Source organism: Camellia sinensis, chromosome 3 (genome assembly GCF_055761805.1).
Source record: "Camellia sinensis isolate YWXY chromosome 3, ASM5576180v1, whole genome shotgun sequence".
In the NCBI taxonomy this organism is placed as follows: Eukaryota; Viridiplantae; Streptophyta; class Magnoliopsida; order Ericales; family Theaceae; genus Camellia; species Camellia sinensis.
The window spans coordinates 14,910,269-14,936,039 of record NC_138963.1 but is presented as its reverse complement, the minus strand read 5'-3'; the positions used below and the strand labels follow the sequence as shown (position 1 = coordinate 14,936,039).

General features: G+C 36.6%; 1 protein-coding gene across 1 annotated transcript in view; it reads right to left on the bottom strand.

The window, feature by feature from the left end:
* Positions 1 to 13,115, bottom strand: part of LOC114278915 (uncharacterized) — a 28,439-nt gene extending 15,324 nt beyond the window's left edge. Inside the window, exons 1-8 of the mRNA XM_028221071.2 lie at positions 12,868 to 13,115; positions 12,627 to 12,734; positions 12,389 to 12,536; positions 12,052 to 12,198; positions 8,213 to 8,301; positions 6,810 to 6,875; positions 6,579 to 6,675; positions 6,419 to 6,474 (exon numbers count right to left, since the gene is read on the bottom strand). Coding sequence (XP_028076872.2) covers positions 6,419 to 6,474; positions 6,579 to 6,675; positions 6,810 to 6,875; positions 8,213 to 8,301; positions 12,052 to 12,198; positions 12,389 to 12,536; positions 12,627 to 12,734; positions 12,868 to 13,115 — 959 coding nt within the window. The remainder of the gene's footprint in view (positions 1 to 6,418; positions 6,475 to 6,578; positions 6,676 to 6,809; positions 6,876 to 8,212; positions 8,302 to 12,051; positions 12,199 to 12,388; positions 12,537 to 12,626; positions 12,735 to 12,867) is intronic.
* Between the last annotated feature and the right edge of the window lie 12,656 nt (positions 13,116 to 25,771).

Here is a 25,771-nt window from a genome sequence, read left to right as displayed (position 1 = left end):
ACCTTGGATGTATCAACAGACACTCCTTCACCGGATACCACATGGCCTAAGAATTTGACTTCTCTCAGCCAGAACTCACACTTCCCAAACTTGGCATACAGCCTATGGGCTCTAAGTAACTCAAGCACCACCCTCAAGTGTGCCTCGTGCTCCTCCTCAGAAGGCGAATAGATAAGGATGTCGTCCACAAAAACGACTACAAACCAATCCAAGAATTCCCGGAAGATCCGGTTCATTAAGTCCATAAAGACTGCCGGTGCATTGGTGAGTCCGAATGGCATCACCAGAAACTCATAATGGCCATACCGCATACGGAATGCCATCTTCGAAATATCCTCTTCCCTGACCCTCAACTGGTGGTAACCCGATCTCAAGTCTATCTTAGAGAAACAACGGGAACCCTTCAACTGGTCAAACAGGTCATCTATACGGGGCATAGGGTACTTATTCTTGACCGTAGCCCGATTCAACTTCCGGTAATCTATACAAAGTCTCAAAGCACCACATTTCTTTTTAACAAAGAGGGCCGGTGCTCCCCACGGCAAAACACTAGGACGTATAAAGCCCTTATCTAGCAACTCCTGGAGTTGGATCTTCAACTCAACTAAGTCGGCTGGGGCAAAACGATAAGGTGCCATGGCAATCGGCGCCGTGCCGGGCACTAGGTCAATAGAGAACTCAATCTCCCGATGCGGTGGCAAACCAACAAGATCCTCGGGAAAGACATCCGAGTACTCACAAACCACCCTTGGCAACACAATCTGAGTCTCATTATCCTCACTAATCGAAAGGTTAGCAAGTAGCCCACTAAGCTCACTCCGTCCTCGCGGAACATACCCCGGTGGCAACACATCACCAACCCGGTCCCCCAGAAAATGAAAATACTCTCCGCTCACGGTACAACAAGTGACCCTCTGGCGGTAGCAATCAATAACTGCCCGGTATGACGATAACCAGTCCATACCCAAAATAACATCGAAACCCCCCATAGGCATAACTACAAAGGAAAATGGGATTCTATGATAATCAACCTCTATATCACAACCCCTAACGCCTTGTTTCAAAATCAATTCACCCCCAAGAGGTGACACTACACAAATAGGAGATGCTAGCTGTGCTAACTCCAACTCCAAAACAGATGCAAATGCAGCAGACACAAAGGAATGAGATGCACCCGTATCAATCAAAACATTAGCAACCGAGTTGCAAAACAAGAAGGTACCTCTCACAACTGATGGTGCTGGCACAAGATCCTGCGCGGTAACAGCATACACGCGCCCAGACGACCTCTGATCAACTTGCTCAACCCTAGGAGCATAAGATTGCTGCACCGACTGAGACGATGAAGCCCTCTGATTGGCCCTCGAGGCCTGACCTGACTGAGCTGGCTGCTGACCCTGAATCGGCCTCAAACCAGATGCACCAGATGTGACACCCAACTGCGGGCAATACCTCTTCATATGCCCTGGCTGACCACACTGATAACACGAGAGTGGCTGACCTTTACCCTGACTCTGGCTCTGAGATCGAGCCGAAGAAGATGCTGCTCTTTGAACTCCTCCCCTCTGAGGACAAACTGGAGACTTGTGGCCCAGCTGGCCACACTTGAAACAGGTAATGTCTCCCTGACTGCCTTTCCCCGAACTAGCACTCGGTACAGGAAAAGTCGATCTAGAAAAGCTACCTTGAGACTGCTGGGGATTAAAACCCTTCTGTCTCCTACCATCATTCTGACCATCCTGACTCCTCTTGGAGCCCTTCTGTCCTTCCTCCTCCTCCTGCATCATGATTTCCATGTGGGCTACAGCATCAACCATACGCCCATAATCCCGAATCATAGTTCCCCCAACTTTCAGCTTGAGGCCACGCCTCAACTTCTTCTCAAACTCAATACAACGGCGTTCCTCAGACGCCACCAACTCAGGTGCAAACCTGGACAAACTAGTGAATGCAGCCTCAAATTCGGCCACTGAAGAACTCGCCTGCTTAAGCTGACAAAACTGGTCTCGCAGCTTCTCCCTGACTGCTGGAGATAAGAACTTCTCCTGGAAAGCATTCACAAAAGCCTCCCACGTACCTCCTATACGCCCCTTAGTAAACTTCCACCACTGACCTGCATCCCCCTTCAACTGGAAAGATGCCAAGGTCACTTTCAACCCCTCGTCTTCGATGCCAAGCATCTCAAACGTCTTCGTTGTCTGTTCGAGCCATTCATCTGCCTTAAGCGGCTCTTTAGGATCACCCACAAATTCATCCGGATTAGACCGGAAGAACTCCCTCTTCAGAAAGGAAGGTCCTGCATCAGCAGCAACATCCCGAGCTTGATTCTCAGCTCTGATGATGCCTACTGACTCCCTGAATGCCCCTGCTATCTCTCGAGCTAAAGCGCCCATAGCCTGCTGGCCTACTGGCTCGGCCACATTAGCCTGGCCAATTCCCTCCTGAACTGCCGGAATCTCCTCTAGCACAGGCACCTCCTGCCTACCCGGCCTACCACGCCTACCGCGTCCTCGTCCTCGTCCTGACATCCTAATAAAGGAAACAAAGACATTAGCACATTAATAAATGTGCCGAAGCTAAACACTCGCGTCCTAATGCAATGGAAAACAATAATACATTCCACGTAAGCACATAATCACATAAGCACCTACGAATTTCATTCCCGGATAATGATAGTCCCAATGCGTTACTATAGTTCCGGTTGGAAGCAGCAGTGATCAAGTGCCTTTCCAACAAGACTACTAGAAACTCAAGGGTCCAATCAACATCCTAGAAACTACATTCCATACCCACATAATCACATAAACATGTTATCACATAAGCATATAACATTACACTAAGTCTCTATCAAACGAGACGAACCCAATGTGATACTAATCACTTCCCACGTACCCAAAGTATTCAAACCCGGTACGCTCTGATACCAAGTTGTCACGCCCTCAAAATCAACCCATTATATATATATATATATATATATATCATTGACATGCATTATTTAAAGAAAACAATTTATTAATTCATTCATCAGAGTATTACTAAATAAAAGCTTTACATGTAACATCGAATAAAATGCCCTACAGGATTACATCTTTCCAAGCCAACACTTGGATACAAAAAGATGAGTTCTAACTCAATACAAGAAAAGCCCTAGGTTTGGATGTTTACATGTACTAATAAATAAAGACAATTAACTAAAGATAGTCTTCAAAATCCAAGTCCCTTCCAAGCTAAGTCCTTCAAGGTAACTTATCACCTGAACCTGAAAATGATGTTCCCATCTAGGGTGAGCCACAGCCCAGTAGAAATATACTAAACCACATATAAGCAATGAATAAAGCAATAGCATTCAACAGATGGTTAACCAAGATAATCAATTACTCCGTTTTACAGTCTCATGACACTATTGTCTAAGACACGTTTTACTTTCCAACTTTATCAACATGGCTCAGAACCTGGCCAAACTTACCACAATGAATTATGTATATCAGATTCACATTCCTCCAATATCAACAAACAAATGAGACTCAAGCTCAAATCAAAACACTTCATACTTCCAGTTTGATACACATTTTAGTGCTGTATCAATAAAAACACTTCTATATAAATAAGCACACTTAAAAGTGATGCTAATGGAGTCCATCCCCTATCTCCTCCCAAACAAAATCCGGTTTAGAGGTCCATCCCCTATCTTCCCCTAAACCGTGGAGTACATCCCCTATCTCCTCCCACACAAAACAATATATGCAAATGCAATGCTCAATCAATACACGTATTTTCTGTATCAATGCAATAATCAAAATTAATGACTTAACCAATGTGATTAGTTTCAGTTATTCCTAATCCACATGCAATGTCTACAACAATCACGACTATCCTCCACCGATAGCCCAAAACAGTTATTTCTAAACCGAAAATAACTATGTCAACAATTCAATAGACAAATGATTCAAATTAACCAATTATGCCATTTAATCAATGAATTTCCCCAATTCCATGAATTTAACCATCTTTTCCCAATTCCATGAATTAATTATACAAATTAATTTAATAATACAACTAGGGTTTTTCCCAAAATTACCAAAGTATCCCCAACATATCAAAATACCAGAACTTAGATCAAAACTTATAAAATGGAGTAGGAAATCCCTACCTCGAAGAGAACAACCCAAATGGAGAAGACAGAGATGAATACCCAAAAACCAAAGTGCTCCAAATCGCCAAATGTTCAGATTAAATGGAAGCCCTCGACTCAGTCTATCTTTTTAATGAAGGATCTATGGTAGAAACACACCCTAAGTGGATCAAATCTAAGAGAGAAGGTGAGTATGGAGAGAGAGAAGTCGGACCTAGGGTTTGGGATCAAAAAGAAGATGAAAAAGACTGATCAAAACCCGCTGCTGCGTATATAAGCTGGACAGGCTCGCTCGAGCGAAGACTTGGTCGCTCGAGCGACCAGACACAGAAAATCTACGCTCGAGCCAAGGGACTATCGCTCGAGCGAAGAACGAACTAACTCGCTCGAGCGAAGAAAAGCTCGCTCGAGCCAAAAACCTCAGCTCTCAGGTCTAACTCAAAACACAACCCTGGCTCGAGCGAAGGACCAAAACAAAGAGATCGCTCGAGCGAAGAACTTCTCGCTCGAGCGAAGAGTCAAAATTCTGGGTAGCAACACTGGATTTCTAAACCCAACCAACCTGAAACAAACCTGCCCAACACATCCTATAACTCCAAAGGAGAAAAAAAAAAAGACAACAACAACAATTATACAATGACAGAGTCTACGGAACCTAAGTCCGGATATAATAATCAAATGGGAAAAGACCGGGGTCGCTATAAAATTTATTTAGTAGAACAAAATAAAATCATATCATAGATAATTTTTTTCAACATAATTTTTATTAAAATTTAGTTAAATTATATATATACTAGCGTATGTCCGTGCCTAAAGGCACGGTGTAAATAATATTAAGATTAAAATGCAGTTCTAAAAATATATTTAACAGATTATACTCTACGACAATTGTTTAAAGCCCTTTAGTGACAATTGTTTAAAGCTGAGTTCAAGTTATTAATTTAGAAAATAAACACGCATGTTTCAAGTTGTACGCATATGAATAAGTTGATTGAGTTGATAATATGGTTTTTTATTTATTAAATTCAATATCTATCCGAGATAAGAATTAAATTTATCAATCTCAACCACAACTGAGTGGTCGAAACCACCTCCATCGTATTCTGCTGATCAGGTCGGTTCTTCAAGTAATCCCAACACTATTTAAATTTATTTTTTAATTTGATAAAATTACAAATTTAATCCCAACACTATTTAAATTTATTTTTTAATCCCAATACTATTTAAATTTATTATAAATTTAATCCCAACACTAATTAAATTTATTTTTTAGTTTGATAAAATTAAATTTAATCCCAACACTATTTAAATTTAAATTTAACCCCAACACTATTTAAATTTAAATTTAATCCCAACACTATTTAAATTTAAATTTAATTCCAACACTATTTAAATTTAATTTTAATCCCAACACTATTTAAATTTATTTTTTAATCCCAACACTATTAAATTTAATCCCAACACTATTTAAATTTAAATTTATTCCCAACACTATTTAAATTTAATCCCAACACTATTTAAATTTAGATTTAATCCCAACACTATTTAAATTTAAATTTAACCCCAACACTATTTAAATTTAAATTTAATCCCAACACTATTTAAATTTATTTTTTAATCCCAACACTATTTAAATTTATTCTCAACACTATTTAAATTTAAATTTATTCCCAACACTATTTAAAGATAAAATCGACATGAGATCTGGGAAAAATGTGTATATTTTCTTCTTTGCTATATATTTTTCTGGGATAGTATATGACCCCAATATGTGACAGAGAACAAATAATTTTCCTAGCCGTTTAGTTGTGTTTCTGTTTTTAGTTTTTTTGAAAAGCAAAGACAATGAAAAATTCTAAAAATGGCCATCATTTTAATATTTATGGTTATATATACATATGAATACTCAAATGTTTTCATTTTCTGTCATATGTTTTTCATTTTTGGAAAAACACCCAGAAATGTGAGATTACTCAACCAAAGAAAATATTCAAGTAATGATAACTTACCTGTATGGCAGAATTAGATTATGGATTTGTCAAATCATCCAAAGCCTTTTGAGTGTCATTCTCATTTCTACAAAGGGCTTCTGCAGTGAGATCTTTTGCAAACCAGCAAAATTCAATTCCTGTCAGCTTGATTATTAATACATATACATTTCCAGGAAGATGAAGAACAAAGGGTGCTCAAGCAAGGAAGAGCTACATCAAAAAAATTGATGACCATCAACATCTTATTGCAGGAAAATTTATGAAGAAAGCAGCTCAGGCTAACACCCTACGTTACCCCTCCTCTAGGCCATCATTTGGAGTAGTTCTTGAATTTGGTATATAAAACCCAAGCTAAAAATGGAAGGCCATAAATTAAATTGACTATTTATCCACGCACAATTATATCACAAAAACCTACTCTTTTTGTTTTGGCATGTAGTCCACCAGATACTAACCTCTCCCATGGGAAGCACTTCCAATGCATCTTTATACCTTTCCATTCTAATCAACTGTTTAGCATTTGCATGAAGCATTAAACCCATCATCACAGCCCTGTCAAATTACCATCAAAATTTGTTTCCGTTAGAAAGAGATGTGGTTTAAAGACTTTAGAAAGAGAACTGATCACGTACCTACAAAAGTATTTTAGTAATAAAACATATAAAAGATTCATTTATACACCATACCGCTGATCTGTCTCAGATCCCAATTGTACTGTTTCTCCACTCTGATTTTCCAGTTCTATGTTGTATCTTCAATTGGAATATCACATACAATAATTTCTCCACCAACACACCAGATGAGATGTTTTTTAATAAGCAGCAATCTAGGCACACAACAGCAAGCACACAGCAGTAGCACACGACATCAACATCACCAAAATTTAAAACCAATTAATTTGGCAAATTTATTCAAAATTAATTACTATACTCCAACTGAGTAACTGAAATGAGCATATGATCCACCATCCATTTCTTGAGTGCACATAACACCAAATCATGTTCACACTCTAAACACCACAACAATCCACATTCCATGAAATTGATTCAAGTCCTACAGTTAACAATAACTTAATTGTTCTTCAATTTCAGCCAAGTGTGCCACTGACTATGAGTTTGTCTTATTTTGCCACCACCAAAAATAAAAAAAAAAAAAAAAAAACTACGAAAAGAAAAAAGACAAAAAAGAAAATAGAGATAAGGATATCCAATCAAAACATTCACCCAATCACAACCTTCTTGATGGGAATTAAGGAACAGCTTCACCAATGTATTAGCAGTAAGCTCTGCTTTTATTCTTTTAAAGGGAATTTAACAGTAAATACATATTTACAGACTTGTATCCTAATTAGTTTTATGAAAGAATTGAACATGGGCCATAAGGGTTTAGCACTTTCATACCTACAATACCTGTTATATTTAAAGAAAGAATTGAATTAACCAACCAGATCAATAATATTATAGCTTAGAGGTAAATTTGCCACAGGTAAATGTATCAGAGGGAAAAAAATAATAATAACAATGAATGATATTCCAAGATGTGAATTGGCTAGTTATTAAATTAGAAATGTTCCAAGTCCAACACCTTACACACCTGAAACATAAACTATAGACATGCAAAGGTAGATATATACGTGACGCAAACAAATTTTATGTGGCATACAGCACACACATAGTGATGCTGATGCACAGAAATATTTATGTACAGATCTACATATTTTATACCATCGATGGAACACTTTAAAGCTAGTCCACTGATGTTTAGTGTTCTTAGAGCAAGATAACAATTTAGGTGCCATTACGTGCCTAAACAAAATTTGCATGATTATTAGGAAATTAAGGAAGCTTGTAATCCATATTAGCGATTCAATACCTATTTCCCATCAACTAAAATGCAGGTGTAGACACCACTTGAGAGGAAGGATAACATAGGTCTTATAAAGAGAGATCATTTTTGCCTATTTTTGCTTTTTCCAATTTCCTTTATAACATTGTTTTTCAGTTGGAAAAACGATCAATCAATAATTTTTTAAAATGAAACCCATTTCAGAATTTTTGAAGGATGAGTAATGATTATACATGTATATAACATTTCACATGTATAGACAACAATAGTTGCCCAATCAAGAGAATCCACACCATTTTTCACACCAAAGTAATAAAGCAATTGTGGCAAAATCTGGAATGACCAAATCCAAACATAAACCAAAGGTTTCAATGGAAGATCAGATTTCAAATAAATAGGCACATACATGGTGCTACAGATTAAATTGAAAGACTGCAGCAATGACACAAAAATAAAAAATTGATTGGAAATAAATATGCATACATTCAGTTTGCAAGTGCATTGCAAAAGAGCATGTAAGGCCAAGTTTGGCATATTGTAAAAAAGTCAAAAAGTTACTCAAAAAGTTAAAAAGTTAACACTATTCACCAAAAGTCAACAATTACGGCTGCACAACCCCCAATTCTAATTTTTCCCCAAAAATCAATTTTTACAATTTTGTATTACACATTTTCCCATAAAAAGTCAAAAAGTTAACCCAAACATCCATATTTTCTTCCTCAATTTTTTAGTCCAAAAAGACAAAAAGTGCACTTATTTAGGACACCCTAAACAATCCCTAAATATGATAGAAGACATGAACACCTAAACATTTAAAGGCATACATAAGCATGAGTGAGAGATGCATAGGACAGTATGGACAATCATGAGTAAATTGTAAAGATTTGGCAAAGCATAATTAGGGCCAATCTCTATTGTTATTATTATTTTTAAAAAGACCAAAATAATATACAAAAGTAAATTATCCTGATGAGGTGAAATCAGCCATGCATGAAACAGAAATCGAACCCAATAGATACTAATTAGAGAGATACAAACCAGAAATCGAGATGCAGAAATCGAACTTGAATAGCACAGTATGTCATACTCCATCAAATTTAAAAATAAAAATAAAAATAATAATAGTAAAATTAAAAATAACCTTACAAAGTTACCATGTATTGTAAATGAATAACATAAAGCAAGTCAGTCAACTCTTATAGGCCCTCTCACTTTCTAGAAGTTGGCAAGTTCGTCTATCAGATGCAGCCTGTATCAGAAAAGGAGGCATTATTATATTAGTTTGAAAGAATTAAAAACAATTAGGAAAGTTTAAAAATTAAGATTCGTTTATTATGATTAAATCACGAATTAAGACTTAAGAACATAATAAAGTTGAATTGAATATCACGAAGTGGTTATTCATTTATTGTGTATTCATTGAATATCACGAATTGAATATCACAATTGTTGAGTTATTCATTTATTCTATTCACGAAGTAGTTTTTCGTTCTATATAAAAAAAAAAATTGTGTATAATTTTTTTCATTATTTATATGACTTCCAAAATGGTATTTTTCAGAGAATGATTTCTGGGTGGCTGAGCGTAAATCTAGGGTTTGAGAGAGAGGGAGAGAGAAGAGGAGCAAACAGAGGAGCGAACTTGGTGAGCCAATCGAAGCACAGTTTCGCAGTTCTCAATCGGATCAATTGAAAACCCTACCAAAACACTGAAGTGGGGAAAAAAGCTCAAAAGTTCCAACAAAAAAATGCAATAACTGCAATAATTAGGCAGTTGCTCTCAACAATGGCTTTAATCGAGAAGGAGGAAATAAACCAATAAAGGGGGAAAAAAAAGGGAAACAAACACATATTACTAAACCAAATCTTACAAACTTGATTTAGAGCAATCCAAATACCTAAAAAACCTTAATTAACAAATCAATTTAAGGTTTAGAAAAAGAGATACAAACCAAAATGAGTAATCTGTTATATGATTAAAAAAAAGAGATACAAACCAAAATGAGTAATCTGTTATATGATCAAAGCCCCAACTCTTCGGGATATATGATCAAAGCCACAAAACTATACTGAAATCGAAAAGGGTTGTAAGGGAATCTTACCTTGCGATGAAGAGGAGCGTGACGAATGAGGAGGAGGAGGAGGAGGAGCGTTGGTAGCGAAGAGGGTAGGAAGGAGGAGCATTGGTAGCGAAGAGGGTGGGGTTTTTTTTGTTTCTGTCGAAAAAGAGAAGAACAGAGAGAGAGAGAGAGAGAGAGAGAGAGGGCAGGTGGGGAGGATGGGATCAGACGTGGGTATATTTAGGCGGCAATCATCATTCATTTTAACCAATCTGAACCGTGGATATAAACTTAAGATTCATCTCAACCGTTAATATCAAATGTATCTCACACATATTTTATACATTTTCAAAAACCTTCTTCCCTTATTATATAGATATATATATATATATATATGTCTATATTTGTATATAGATATTTTAAAAAGAATATCATTTGTATATTACTATTTCTATTATATTTAATGAAGATACTATGACTAAAAATAAATCTAAAATAGAGATAGGTGATCAATTGCAATTGTCACTTAGGGATGACACTTCAAAATTAATTAAGAGAGTTGAGAGTTCAGAGATAATGAGAGTTTGAGAGACAGATTTGTTTGTGAGAAATAAAATGAGAGATGGGTGGTATTTATAGGACATGGGAGGGAGGGGTTAATTTATATATAATAAAAAATAATAATAAAATTGGTTGTTGGTGGAATTAACAGTTATATGACTATTTTAAAAAAAAAAATTTAATTTTTGACCGTTGCACTAACAGGGGGACATGGAGCCATTGGGGTTGGGTCGGGCCAGATGGGGAAAAATTTTTGGGTCGAGCTCACGAGATGGGTCACACTCCATAACACTAGAGTCGGGTCAGGATTTAGAACACATAGCCTAGGGTCTTAGGTTGGCTTAGGCTCAGGTCTAGTTGGGCCCACCTAGGGCGCGACTGGACCTGGGGTGTGCCACGAGCTCGTGGGCCAAATTTATACCCCTATATGTGGGTAGTGGTTATGAGATATGTGATTAGTGGTTATGATATATGTGATGTTAGTTATGAGGCAAATGGTGTTGGTTATGAGATGTGGTTATGACATAAGTGGGTAAAGATTATGAGATATATGTTTAGTGATTATTATATATGTGATTTTGGTTATGAGCAGAGTGGTGTAGTTATAAGTCAAATGGTGTTTGGTTATGAGATATGTGATTAGTGGTTATGAGATATGTAATGTTGGTTATGATCAAAGTGGTGTGGTTATAAGCAAAAGGGTTATTAGTTATGAGATATGTGACTAGTGGCTATGAGATATGTGATGTTGGTTATGACTCAAAGGGGTTGCTTATGAGATGTGGTTATAATTCATGTGAGGAATAGTTATGAGATATGTGATCAATAATTATGAAAAATGTGATATTGGTTATGATCAAAGTGGTGTGGTTATGAGCAAAAGGATGTTAGTTATGAGATATGTGACTAGTGGTTATGAGATATGTAATGTTGGTTATGAAAAAAAAAAGTATTAGTTATAAGATATGTGACTAGAGGTTATGAGATATGTGATGTTGGTTATGAGATGCAGTTATGCGATATGTGATTATGGTTATGAAATATGTGAGATATTAGTTATGAACAAAATGGTGTTTGTTATGAGATGTAGTTATGAAGTATGTGATATTTGTTATGAACAAAATAGTGTTGGTTATGAGATGTGGTTATGACTAAGTTATGATCAATTTCATTATAGTTATGAAAAAATATGATTTTGGCTCATAACTATGAAAAAGTGACTTGTTTAGCAGCAAGTCACTTTTAATGATGTGGCTTAATCTTAGCCATTGATTTCCTATGTACCATATATTTTTTAACAAAATGTACTATAGACTTTCCCAAGGGTCACATACAAATGCAAATCGAAAACCATCATCAACGTAATTACATGCACCGTAACTACCAGACCATCTTTGCCTTAAAGCTAGGGTGTGCTTATGAGCATCATGTCTGATAATGCGTGGTATGGATGCACACTTACAATTGAGGAAGAATCTGCAAGGAAAACAACAGAAGACAAACGTACTGCTATCCAATTTGCAGCATCTATATCTAAATAGATGAAATTTGGGATCAACAGAAGTGGATGCTCTGGGTGACACGAGTGTCGCAGTTCAATGGATAAACTCTGCACACCACTCATGGAGAAAAAAGTGACATTCAGCATAATAAAAAAATGGAGCAGAAATGGTTTGTGCATACCCATTGCACTTTTCATCATTCCTCATCACCTCATTCAAAAGGGGCAATTTACTCCCAGAGCACAACTCACCATCAATTTGCTTGTAAAAAAAAACCAATGGGTGGCCATGGCTAACATGTTGGATCTTTGTCACTCCTTTATACTTTCCTTGTAATGTTATGCCCTTGCTAAATTGGGCCATCAGATTAATAGATTCATTGGGCGCTGGCAAAGTGATAGAATTAGGGACGAGGACTCCAGCTTTAGTATCTGCTTTGTAATCTCTGAAACCACAAAATAATAGAATGTAATCGAATAACAAAGAAAGAACTAATGAGACAACAAAAAGAATCCAAGGGAAAAAGAAGGCCAACCTGGATGGTTTGGTATTTGATGTTGTTATCCCCAAATCAACAAGATTAAGGTCGTTTAGATTAAGATCAAGATCAAGATCTTTAAGTTCAACCTCTGATTTGCAATCTCTGAAACCACATGATCAATGATGAAACATAATTGAAAAAATCAAAAACAAAGTAAACCATTTAAGAAGAAAATGAGTTACAAGGAAAAAGAGGTCAACATGTAATGTTCAGTCTCTGATGTTGCACAATTTACATGGACAAAATATATGCATTCAGAGTTGGAACAATAATAAACCAAATTTCTTCTGTACACTCGCTCATCACAGATTGCGCAGATGGGCGAAGATCGGTAAGATTCACATGGAATAGAATAGATAAGGGTAAGAGGGTGAGGATGAGGATGACGGTGATTAAGGAGTTTAATGGTGTCAGGTAATGAATTAGCACAATTCTGGTTGACCCAGAATCCACAAGTGGTACAGAGATAGGAGGTGCCTTCATGTTTTGTACCACAAGCATCACAAAAGAACATGGCTGGCTTTTGAAAATAGTGTTGGGATCGGGGGCACACTAGGAAACACAACCAAGCAATAACACAAGAGTTTTAACGTGGTTCAGCAAGTCGCCTACGTCCATGGGCAGCGGATTTCACTATATGGAGAGAAATGGAAGAATTACAAAGATTACAACACTCTGATAGTTGTTCACTCACCCACTGTATTTTTCTCTATACAACTCTTTCCTTGGCCTCTCTATTTATACACTCAACAGTAGGCAAAAAGGTTGGCTGGCCTTGCACATGGCCAGCCTGTTCCTTCACAAAAGTGGCCGTCTACCTTTGTGACTTGTCGGTTGGCAAGGGTTGGCAAGCTGTATTGCTAGTTGGCAATGTGTTGGCTTCACATGGCCAGCCTTGCATGGCTAGTTGGCAAGGCGAATCTTTAGCCAATCTTCAAAAAATCTCCACCTTGGCGAGGATTCTCTTATCCAACATAGTGATCGATCAACACTGCCTTGCACCTGAAGGTGCTCAGTTCCGAGAGATGTTGACCAAGTCCAAACAATCTTGGAACTTGATCCCAGAAACCACTTTTGTGAGCATATCGGTCGGATTATCTGCAGTACTAATCTTTTGAAGTAGAATATCCCCTTCATTCACAATTTCCCGGATGAAATGGAAACGGACATCAATGTGCTTGGTGCGGGAATGGTGAACCTGGTTCTTTGCCAAACAAATGGCACTCTGACTGTCATAGTACACCTCAACGTGCTTCTGAACAATACCCAAGTCCTCAATCAACCCATGTAGCCAAATAGCTTCCTCAAAGGCTTCCGTCACTGCCATGTACTCTGCCTCTGTAGTAGACAAAGCCACCGTTGACTGAAGTGTTGACCTCCAACTCACCGGTCCTTTAGCAAGCGTAAATAAATACCCTGTTGTTGATCAGCGTTTGTCCAAGTCACCAGAATAATCTGAGTCCACATATCCAACCAAATTCTGACTGAGTCAGTTATCTCTCTCAAACTTCAATCCCAGATTAACCATGCCATGTATGTACCTTAGGATCCATTTCACTGCCTGCCAGTGATCTTTTCTTGGATCATGCATATACCTGCTTACCATACTCATAGCATGTGAGATGTCAGGCCTTGTACAAACCATAGCATACATTAATGCACCAACTACATTTGCATATGGAACATGTGCCATATGCTTCCGTTCTTCTTCTGTGCATGGAGACATCGAAGCACTAAGCTTGAAATGAGGGGCCAATGGTATACTCACAGCTTTTGTTTTTCCATTTATGCCAAATCTGTCTAACACCTTTTTCAAGTATTGAGTTTGTGTCAGATGAACCGTGCCCTTCTTCCTGTCTCTCTTGATCTCCATGCCAAGAATTTTCTTTGCTTCTCCCAAATCCTTCATTTCAAACTCTCTTGCTAACTGTGCCTTGAGTTTGTCAATCTCCTCATTGCTCTTTGATGCAATTAACATATCATCTACATATAAGAGCAAATAGATGAAGGACCCATCTGGAAGCTTACAGAAATATACACAATGATCAAATTGACTTATTGTGTATTCTTTCTCTATCATGAACCGATCAAATCTTTTGTACCACTGTCTCGGGGATTGCTTCAATCCATACAATGATTTGTTCAGCTTACAGGCCCAATTCTCTTTTCCAGCAACTTTGAAACCATCTAGTTGGGACACGTATATGTCCTCTTCAAGATCTCCATGTAAAAAAGGCAGTTTTGACATCGAGTTGGGCGAGCTCGAGATCAAACTGTGCAACCAAAGCTAACAAGATACGAATAGACGTGTGCTTCACAACAGGTGAGAATACCTCATTGTAGTCTATTCCTTCCTTCTGAGCATAGCCTTTAGCTACCAATCTAGCTTTGAATCTGATGTTGTCTTTGCCTGGGATGCCTTCTTTCTTGGTGTAAACCCACTTACACCCAATTGCTTTCTTGCCTTTTGGAAGTTGCACTAACTCCCAAGTCTGGTTCTTGTGAAGTGACCTGATCTCTTCATCCATAGCCTCTTTCCAATTAACACTTTCTGCATTCTGTACGGCTTCTTTGAAAGTGCAAGGAACATTGTCTTCAATGATTGGAAGTGCATAGACTACCATATCGGTCATCCAACCGGGTTGCTTAGTAACCTTTTTTCCTTTCTTGATTGTAATGGGTTCTGATTGTTGTGGGGCCTCTGGATCTTCATTTTCATCTGAACTCTCTTCAGAGCTATCCACTGAGACTTCTTTAGGATGGTTGATTGGTTGACTAGTCTTTGCTGGAGTTTCAACCTCCACCTGTACTGACTTCTTCAATGCTTCATCATTTTCTTGAGGATTTGGTTGCTTCAACATTGTAGACTCATCAAAGGTAACGTCTCTTCTTGTGACAACTTTCTTTGATTCAGGGCACCAGAGTCTGTATCCCTTGACACCATCACTAAAGCCTAAGAAGACAGCTTTCTTGGCTCTAGGATCCAACTTAGATTCTGTAACATGGAAATAGGCTGGACATCCGAAGATACGTAGCTGATCATAATCAGTAGCTGGCACTCCTGACCATACCTCCATAGGAGTCTTGCCGTCTAGTGCTGTAGTAGGTAGTCGGTTAACAAGATGACGAACATAGTTCAATGCCTTACTCCAAAATGCCTTGCTCAATCCAAAATGTAACAGCGTACACCGGACTTTCTCTACCAAAGTGCGGTTCATGCGTTCTACAACTCCATTTTGCTACGGTGTTCCAGGAACTGTGAAATGTCTCACTATCCCTTCATTCTAGCAAACCTCAAAGAAGGGATCTGATGTGTATTCCCCGCCATTGTCAGATCTGAGCTTCTTGATCTTTCTGCCTATCTGGGTCTCAATCATTTTCTTCCAAATAAGAAAGATTTCTAATACTTCATCTTTATGCTTCATTGTGTAAACCCAAACTCTTCTCGAGAAATCATCAATGAACGACACAAAGTAGTGTTTATCTCCCAATGAAGCATTCTTGGAAGGACCCCATACATCGATGTGAACATAGTCTAGAATCCTTTTGGTACGATGAATAGCAGTACCAAACTTGATTCTTGTTTGCTTGCTCAGTACACAATGCTCGCAGAACTCAAGCTTCCCTGTTTTGGCGCCTTTCAACAAGCCTTGCTTTACCAACCCTTGTAAAGCCTTCTCACCGACATGCCCTAGGCGCATGCGCCAAAGTCTGGAAGTGTCTAATACATCATCTTCTGAGCTGGTGGAGACAGCTACTCTCCCTGTGACTGTAGAGCTGTCTAGGAAATATAAATTTCCCTGTCGAGTACCCTTCATTGCAACAAATGCTTCTCGAACAACTTTGAGGACTCCACCTTCCATAGTTGCTCTATAACCTTTGGAGTCTAAAACTCCCACTGAGATGAGATTCTTTGTCAAAGCTGGTACATACCGAACATCTTCAAGAATTCTAATTGTTCCATCATGTATCTTCAGTCGAATTGTTCCAATCCCCTTTGTCTGGCAAGCTTGGTCGTTGCCCATCAGCACAACTCTTCCATTGAACTCTCGTAAGCTCGAGAACCACTGCTTGTTCGGACACATGTGGTAAGAACATCCGGAATCTATAATCCATTCATCAGACTGGCCATATGATGAAACTGTGAAGGCTGATCCTTCACCATTATCTCCATCTCGTGCAACGTTCGCCTTTTCTTCTTTCTTGTCTTTATTGGGACAATCTTTTGCCCAATGCCCCTTCTGGCGACAAGCAGCACACTCGTCTTTTGCAAGACGTCTTCTATCCGATGATTTCCCTCTGGATTTTGAGCGAGACTTTCCTCGCCCTGTATATCTCCTGTTATTTGTTCTGCCTCTGACTGTCAATGCCTCGGATGCTGAGTCCCTGTTTGCAGATTTATCTTTCTTTCTGAACTCATTATTTACCAAGGCATTTGCAACATCAACATACTTGATCTTTTCTTTACCGTACAGTAAAGTGGTAGTGAGATGATGATATGAGTCAGGTAAGGAATTCAACAATAACAGTGCTTTATCTTCATCACCAATATGATCATCCAAGTTCTTCAAATCGGTGAGAATTTTGTTGAAATTGTTTAGGTGTTCGTTCATCGAAATACCTTTCTTGTAGTCGAAACGAAACAACCTCTTCTTTAAGTAGAGCCGGTTCTCAATGCTCTTTGTCATGAACTTATCTTCCAACGCCTTCCAAAGCTCCTTTGCAATATCATATTCTATGAAGGCGTACTTCTCATCTTTTGTAAGGCAAAGTTGAATGGAACTGCAGGCCAGGAGATTCATTTTCTCCCATTCTATCTCGTCCAGGTCATCTGGTTTGTCTCCCAGAGTGAAGTGCAAGTTCATCTGGACAAGCATATCTTTAATTTCGCATCTCCACATGCCGAAGTTGCAGCTTCCATCAAACTTTTCTATCTTGAACTTAGCATAGGACGCCGGGGTCCAATACCTAGAGTTGTTTGTAGTCACGGGGCTGCTTGTAGACTCGGCTTATCTCCTCTCTGTAGATGCTGCCATTTAGACTTTTTTTTTTTTTTGAAATTCTGATTCAAAAAACCGACCATATGGATGTGTCCGGAATACTCCAAATAGTTGGAAAGTACTATTGGATCGTCAGAAACGGACTCCGAATGACTCAGTTCAAGCCAAAACAGTTTGGATGGTTCAGATGCAAGGCTACACCTTAGCCGCGACGCACTGGATCAATCCTACATGTGCTGACGTGGAGATGACGGGGCAAATGACAGGTCAAACACATAGCAATCGGGCTGACGTGGCAGATGACGTGTCGGCTAACGTAGCGGCTGACGTGTCTGCCACATACGCAGTGAACTGGCGCTGAGTTGGCGCGTGACGTGGAGATGACGTCACTCCCACGTGCGCGTAACTCGCCTTCTTCCTTTCGCTGAGTGTGAGGGCGCGTGGCTGTGCGTATAGTGACGCACTGGTTGCTGAAACGGCGTGTGAAGCGCGTGGTGAGAGTAGGATTCACTCTCCTTCTTCAGAGGACGCGTGAGAGCGCGTGCCCTCTCTTCTGGGGCTGGGCTTTGCTGTTCTAGACTCCTCTTCTCAAGGGCTTCCTCCTGGTATGCTCAAAAGTGGATTTCAGTCACGTCGAAATCTAGGCACTTTCGAAAAAAATTCGATTTTTCACCACCCGGGCTCTGATACCAATTGTTAGGGATCGGGGGCACACCAGGAAACACAACCAAGCAATAACACAAGAGTTTTAACGTGGTTCGGCAAGTCGCCTACGTCCACGGGCAACGGATTTCACTATATGGAGAGAAATGGAAGAATTACAAAGATTACAACACTTTGATAGTTGTTCACTCACCCACTATATTTTTCTCTATACAACTCTTCCCTTGGCCTCTCTATTTATACACTCAACAGTAGGTAAAGAGGTTGGCTGGCCTTGCACATGGCTAGCCTGTTCCTTCACAAAAGTGGCCGTCCACCTTTGTGACTTGTCGGTTGGCAAGGGTTGGCAAGCTGTATTGCTAGTTGGCAATGTGTTGGCTTCACATGGCCAGCCTTGCATGGCTAGTTGGCAAGGTGAATCTTTAGCCAATCTTCAACAGGCAGATCAACTGGTGTTGTGTATGAACTTCGTGCTCAATCCTCTGTTGAATACTATGCACTATCAAAGAACACTTGAGGTCAACATCGAATTTGCATGTGGAACAATGATAAACGAATCTGTTGCAGAATTCTCTACAGACATCACAAATGAATTCTATGTAATTAGGTGGTTGGTTTGAAAGGAGAGTAAAGGGGGTGTTCAAGATGAGAAGGATGTGTAATTTCCTTGGGTAGTTCTGTACATGATATGTGCAGGAAAAACCAATACCAATTGCAACCGTAGTAGGATTGACCTGAGATTATTAGTTGCTCACACGCGTAGCAAGAAATCTTCACACCACCACCATCATCATCATCACCCATGTACTCTGTATAGAGGATTAGTGGATGGTCGTGGCTGAAGTGCTCAAGCTCCATCTCTTTCTTTCACTGTCTCCTTTTTTTTTTCTATCTCTGCCTCTCTATCTTTGTGATTACAATTAAGGCGACGTTTGTTTGGCAGATTAGGTTAGATGAGATTGTTAGTGAAATGATTGTTAATGAAGAGATTGTTAATGTAGGAATTTTTAGTGAGGAGATTAAGTAAAAATATATTTGTTTTGATGATAGTATAAGAGATGATTAGTGATGAGATTGTTAAATTATTTTTATATAAAATAAATAAATAATTTATTTCTATATTAAAAAAATTAGAACAAATATTAAAACAAACAGGTGCATTTGGTATAAAAAAAAAAGAATAATTTTTTTTTATTATATAAAATAGACTCAATCCCTTCACTATTTTCCTAATACTATCCAAAATCCAACCAAGCTAATCCCCTTTATGTGAGGTTATTCATAGTCTCATGAGACTATTAGTCCCATTCTATTTTTGTCAACCAAACATGGGCTATGTAAAACACACAAGATTGATAGTCCAATCCCCCCACCTATGGAGCCAAACAAACATGACTTAAGAGCAATGATTGAGACCCCAACCTCTCACAAGACCCCACAAATTTGAACCACTCAAGATGTGAACCCTACACATATATGAGTGGGTCTCGCACATACATGGATAGTCAGAATCACTTTAATAGTATGGGGTCATCCCCAAAGAGGGTCCCAAATATTTTCCTACAATTAAATTATGGCTATGTTGATAAATTACAGATTTCTTTAGACTTTAATGGCATACAAATTTATCTGTCGAAAAATTATAAAAATCTATATTATATAAAAAAATTGTCTGCTATCTAATTTTATTAAACTTTTAGCGAAGCTACCATATTACCTAACCAAGACCATATCAACTCTGGCCCATCATTATAAAATAATCATAATAGAAAATTTAAAATTTGAATGTAACATATCATCATGCACGTGTGGTGTTACTAACCAATTATAACACATGATTAAGTGAACTCCGCCGATTAATTGTAATCACTCATCCATGTCATTAATGTGACTTCTATGTAATTTTCATGTCATTATAGCGGGTTGAAATCTATACATAATGAATAGATAGTGATAACATATTATTGGTTAGTAATACCACGTATGCATGATAACTTGGTATCACTGTTATAATGATTTTTTTTTTTCATAAATGATATTTTTATTTTCATGACATTGGTGCAAGTGTTTCCTATATGTCTATGTTACATAAAAATGAATTGAAACAACGATTTATAGTATTTTTTTATACTGTCCCACTAATTTACAATTTGTCATAATTTTTCCATCTTGAAACTCATACCGTCAGACCCAAATTCAAACTTCGCTTAAAACTTCGATAAAGACTCTAACTTTGAGTCTACACTCGCTCTCTACGACGATGCCAACTCTTCCGAACAAATTAACTGGATTTTTGAGTTTAAGCTAGTCGAAGGAAATCCCAGAAAAAAAGTGGCTTTTGGGACTTGTTTGAGGTTTTCGATGTCTCCGAAGAGTGGGGATGGTTTAGCTTTCGTTATGGTTCCAGTTGCATAATGTGTTCCATGGTGGTTCATTTGGGTTGTTGAGTGAGAACAGAATTAGAAGTCTGGGTTTTGAATTTGATACATTGATGGATCACAAAGTACGGCGATTCAAATGACAATTGTCCTAGTATTGATGTCAATAGTCTCATTTCATTGAAAGTGACCAATGTTTCATCAGTCAATTGAATGTCTTCGATGGTGGTTCTCCTTTGTTACTTATTGTCTAATTGGTCCTATAATTATTAACGATATTTTTCATTAATCATTATTAAAAATGTCAATAATTATTAATTTTCAACGATAGTTTGAGAGATTTGTCACAAAAACCTCACTTAATTACAAGTTTTAGTGACAATTTAAAAAAATCGTCACAAAAAATGTCACTAATTTTCAAATTTCAATGACAGTTTAAAAAATTTGTTACAAAAAATGTTAGTAATTTTAAATTTTAGTGACAATTTATAAACATTATGACAAAAAAGTCACTAATCATTAATTTTTAACGACATATGTAAAAAACAATCACAAAAAAAAATTATTTTTAGTGATTAATTTTTAATAGTTTACTAGGACTAAATTTATACTTATTATGATGACTTGAGTGTCTGATTTTGCAATCTCAATCAACTCTACAAATTACATTATTGAATTTGAACTAAGTTCACTTCATTTTGTAACCGGACATTATTTCATTCCTCTGTTGATAATTGGATCATCAACAACCAAAAATTAAAATTAAAATTAAAATTAAGAAAATAACCCAGTCAATGAACCACAAAACTATTACAATTGGGATTTGAAAATCTCCAAATAGATTTTCATCAAATTTCAGTTTCTACAAATTTTATTTTTTCGAGAAGGAACAACGGTAGAGGAAAAAAGAACAAAGTGGACATTCATAGTACATATGCGAATCGTTTCAGAAACATTTGCCACATTGGCTGCATGGTGATTGGATAGCACTATTCTTCTCGGGGATTTCGGCACATCTGAGAAGGTGTGGATGATGATGGTGATGGAATTTAATGGTCACCCCATACTTGACATTTGGATTCCAATCAATAGGATGGCTGCAGAGTGTATGAAGAGATTGATCACAAATGACACAATGATAGAACCATAATTTTGGATTTTTTTCCCCCTCACAAATCTCACAATAGTACTCCTCATCCACGTTCGGGTCTTTGAGAGGAGGGGAATAGGTAGCGTGAATGGGTGTTTATCGTATCTGTGACTAACCGCACCCGACAAAAGAGCACACCCAACACAAATATTCAGATTGCAAGGGTCACATACAAATGCAAATCGATGATAAACATCATTGCAGGCACCGCATCTAGCAGACCATGTTTGCCTTAGAGCGAGGGTGTGCTTGTGAGCTTTGTGCCTGATAATGCGTGGTAGGGATGCAGACTTACAATCGATGAAGTAGTCGCAGGTAGTGCAGCCGAAAATAAACGTATTGCTATCTGATCTGCCGCATATACATTCATCCAGATAGAAATTTGGGGTCAAGAGAAGTGGATGCTCTGGGTGACATGGGTGTCGCAGTTCAATGGGTGACTCTGCACACCACTCATGGAGAAAGAAGTTACATTCAGCACAATAAAAAAATGGAGTAGAAATGGTTTGTGCACACCCATTGCATTTTTCATCATTCTTCATCACCTCATTCAAGAGGGACAATTTCCTCCTAGTAGAGCACGACTCACTGTCAAGTTGTTCGTCGAAAAAAATTAAAGGGTGGCCATGACTAACATGTTGGATCTTTGTCGCCCCTTCATACTTCCCTTGTAGTCTAATGCCCTTGATAAATTGGGTCATCAGATCAACAAATTCATTGGGTACTGGCAAATTGATCAAATTAGGGTCAAAGATTTCAGCTTTAGTATCTACTTTGCACTCCTTGAAACCACAAAATGAAAAATAATAGGATAAATTACACTCACCTCCCCAGAGGTTTCTGACAATTACAGGGATCTCCCCTGTAATTTGAATAATTACAGAAATTTCTCTTACTTTTTTTGGCATTGTCAAAATTCTTCCATCCTGTTAATTTAAGCCAAACGGTGTTAACTTGGTTGTGCAAATGACCATAATAATACCCTTTACACTTAATACCATTTAATTGTTATTTTCATATATATTAAATAGTTAATTACCTAAAAGTCATATTTACAAATGTTATGGTAGCTCAGGTCTTACTTAAATTTTTTTGAACCAATAAGTCCTATTTAGTAAAACTGGTAATATTATTCGTTTTTTTTTTAATTTTTAAAACTAAGAACATTATCAATTTTGCATAGTAATGTTCTAGATAATTATTTCAGTAACTGCTGAAAAAAAAGAGAGAGCATGAGATTAAACGTTTTTTCCCTTCTACTTATTGGCTTGATTCAGCTATCTAATAAAACCAAGAATATTAACAGTTTTTTCTAATTTTAAAACTGAGAACATTATCAGTTTTTTTTTTTTTTTTTTTAATTTTGCACATCAATGTTCCATCATCTACTCCTTTATAGACAAAATTTTCAGTTTTGCACAAAAAAATAATTCATTTTTTCAAAATTATTATTGATTCATTTACACCTTTTGTGAAATAATTTTTTTCATAAAATTTATACCTTTTGCTAAAAACATACACATTTTCTAAAAGTTTACACATTTTGGTGGAAATACTTACACCTTTTTATGAAAAGTTACTCTATTTGTGAATTATTTTTTTTTTCATAAAATTTATACCTTTTATTGGAGCTCACACATTTTCTGAAATCAAAAGTTACACCTTTTGTGACATTACTTACATATTTTGTGAGAACATTTACACCTCTTTTGAAAATTTACACCTTTTATGAAAAATTTGCATTCATAAAATTTATACCTTTTGTGAAAAACTTACACCTTTTCTGAAAATTTACACCTTTTAGTGGAAATACCTACACCATTTCCGAAAAGTTACTCCTTTTGTGAAATTATTTTTTTCATAAAATTTACACCTTCTATTGGAACTTACACTTTTTTTGAAAAGAAAAGTTATACCTTTTGTGCCATAACTTACATCTTTTGTGAAAAATTTTACACATTTTTTGAAAATTTACACATATTGTTAAAAAGTTAAACCTTTTCAGAAAGTTTACGCCTTTTGGTGGAAATATTTACACCTTTTCAGAAATAATTTTTTTCTTAAAATTTACACTTTTTCTTGAAACTTACACATTCTCTGAAAGCAAAAGTTACAACTTTTGTCAAATAATTTACATCTTTTGTGAAAACATTAACACCTTTTATGGAAAAAGTTATGCCTTCCTTAAAAAAACTTGTAAATGGTTTCACAAAAGATGTAAGTTATGGCACAAAAGGTGTAAGTTTCAATAACATGTATAAATTTTATGAAATTTTTTTTTCACAAATTGAGTAACTTTTCAGAAAAGGTGTACGTATTTCCACCAAAAGGTGTAAACTTTCAAAAAAAGTGCAAGTCTTAACAAAAAGTGTAAACTTTAGAAAAACATATTTTCCATAAAAGGGGTAAATTTTCAAAAAATGTGTAACTGTTTTCACAAAAGATGTAAGTTATGTCACAAAAGGTATAACTTCTGTTTTGAGAAAAGGTGTAAGTTCCGATAAAATGTGTAAATTTTACGGAAAAAAAAAATATTTCACAAATGGAGTAACTTTTCGGAAAAGGTATATGTATTTCCACCTAAAGGTGTAAACTTTCAAAAAATGTTTAAGTTTTTTACAAAATGTGTAAATTTTATGAAAACATATTTTCCTAAAAGGTGTAAATTTTCAAAAAATGTATAAATGTTTTCATGAAAGATGTAAGTTATGTCACAAAAGGTATAAGTTTTGTTTTCAGAGAAGGTGTAAGTTTAAATAAAATGTGTAAATTTTATGGAGAAAATTATTTCACAAATGGAGTAATTTTTCCGAAAATGTGTAAATATTTTCCCCAAAAAGGTGTACATTTTCAGAAAATGTGTAAGTTTTTAACAAAAATGTGTAAACTTTATGAAAACATATTTTTCATAAAAGGTGTAAATTTTCAAAAAACGTGTAACTTTTTTCACAAAAGATGTAAGTTATGTCACAAAAGGTATAACTTTTGTTTTCAGAAAATATGTAAGTTCTAATAAAATGTGTTAATTTTATGGAAAAAATTATTTCACAAAATGAGTAATTTTTCAGAAAATGTGTAAGTATTCCACCAAAAGGTGTAAACTTTTAGAAAATGTGTAAGTTTTTAACAAAAGGTGTAGACTTTATGAAAACATATTTTTCGTAAAATGTGTAAATTTTCAAAAAAGATGTAACTGTTTTCACAAAAGATATAAGTCATGTCACAAAAGGTGTAGCTTTTGTTTTCAGAAAATGTGTAATTCTAATAAAAGGTGTAAATTTTATGGAAAAAATTATTTCACAAAAGGGGTAACTTTTTAGAAATGTGTAATTATTCCACTAAAAGGTGTAAGTCTTTATGAAAAGATATAAACTTTATGAAAACATATTTTCCATAGAAAGTTTAAATTTTTAAAAAATATGAAATTTTTTTCACAGAAGATGTAAGTTATTTGACAAAAGGTAAGTTCTAATAAAATGTGTAAATTTTTTTAATAAAATTATTTTACAAAATGAGTAACTTTTCAGAAAAGGTGTAAGTATTTCAACGAAAATGTGTAAATCTTACAAAATAAATTATTTCACAAAGAGTTTAACATTCCAGAAATAGTGTAAGTGTTTTCACAAAAGATGTAAGTAACTTCACAAAAGGTGTAAGTTTCATTTTTCACAAAACGTGTAAGTTCCTAAAATCCAATCAAACTGTATTTGTGTTGTTCAAATAATGGTGAAGAGGCGTTTTGGAGGGCTTGGAATAGCTAGTCCAAATCCAACCAAGTATCTCAATGTAAAAGAGAACCTGTTTTTAATATACAGAAAGAGAGGGAGAGAGACAGACCAAGGTCGACAGACAGAGGCGCTGTTTGGGAAGGAAAGTTTTTGTTTTTTTTTTTCACTAAAAGACAAATTGGTTACAAAACCAAAAAAAAAAAAAAACAAATCCAAACAA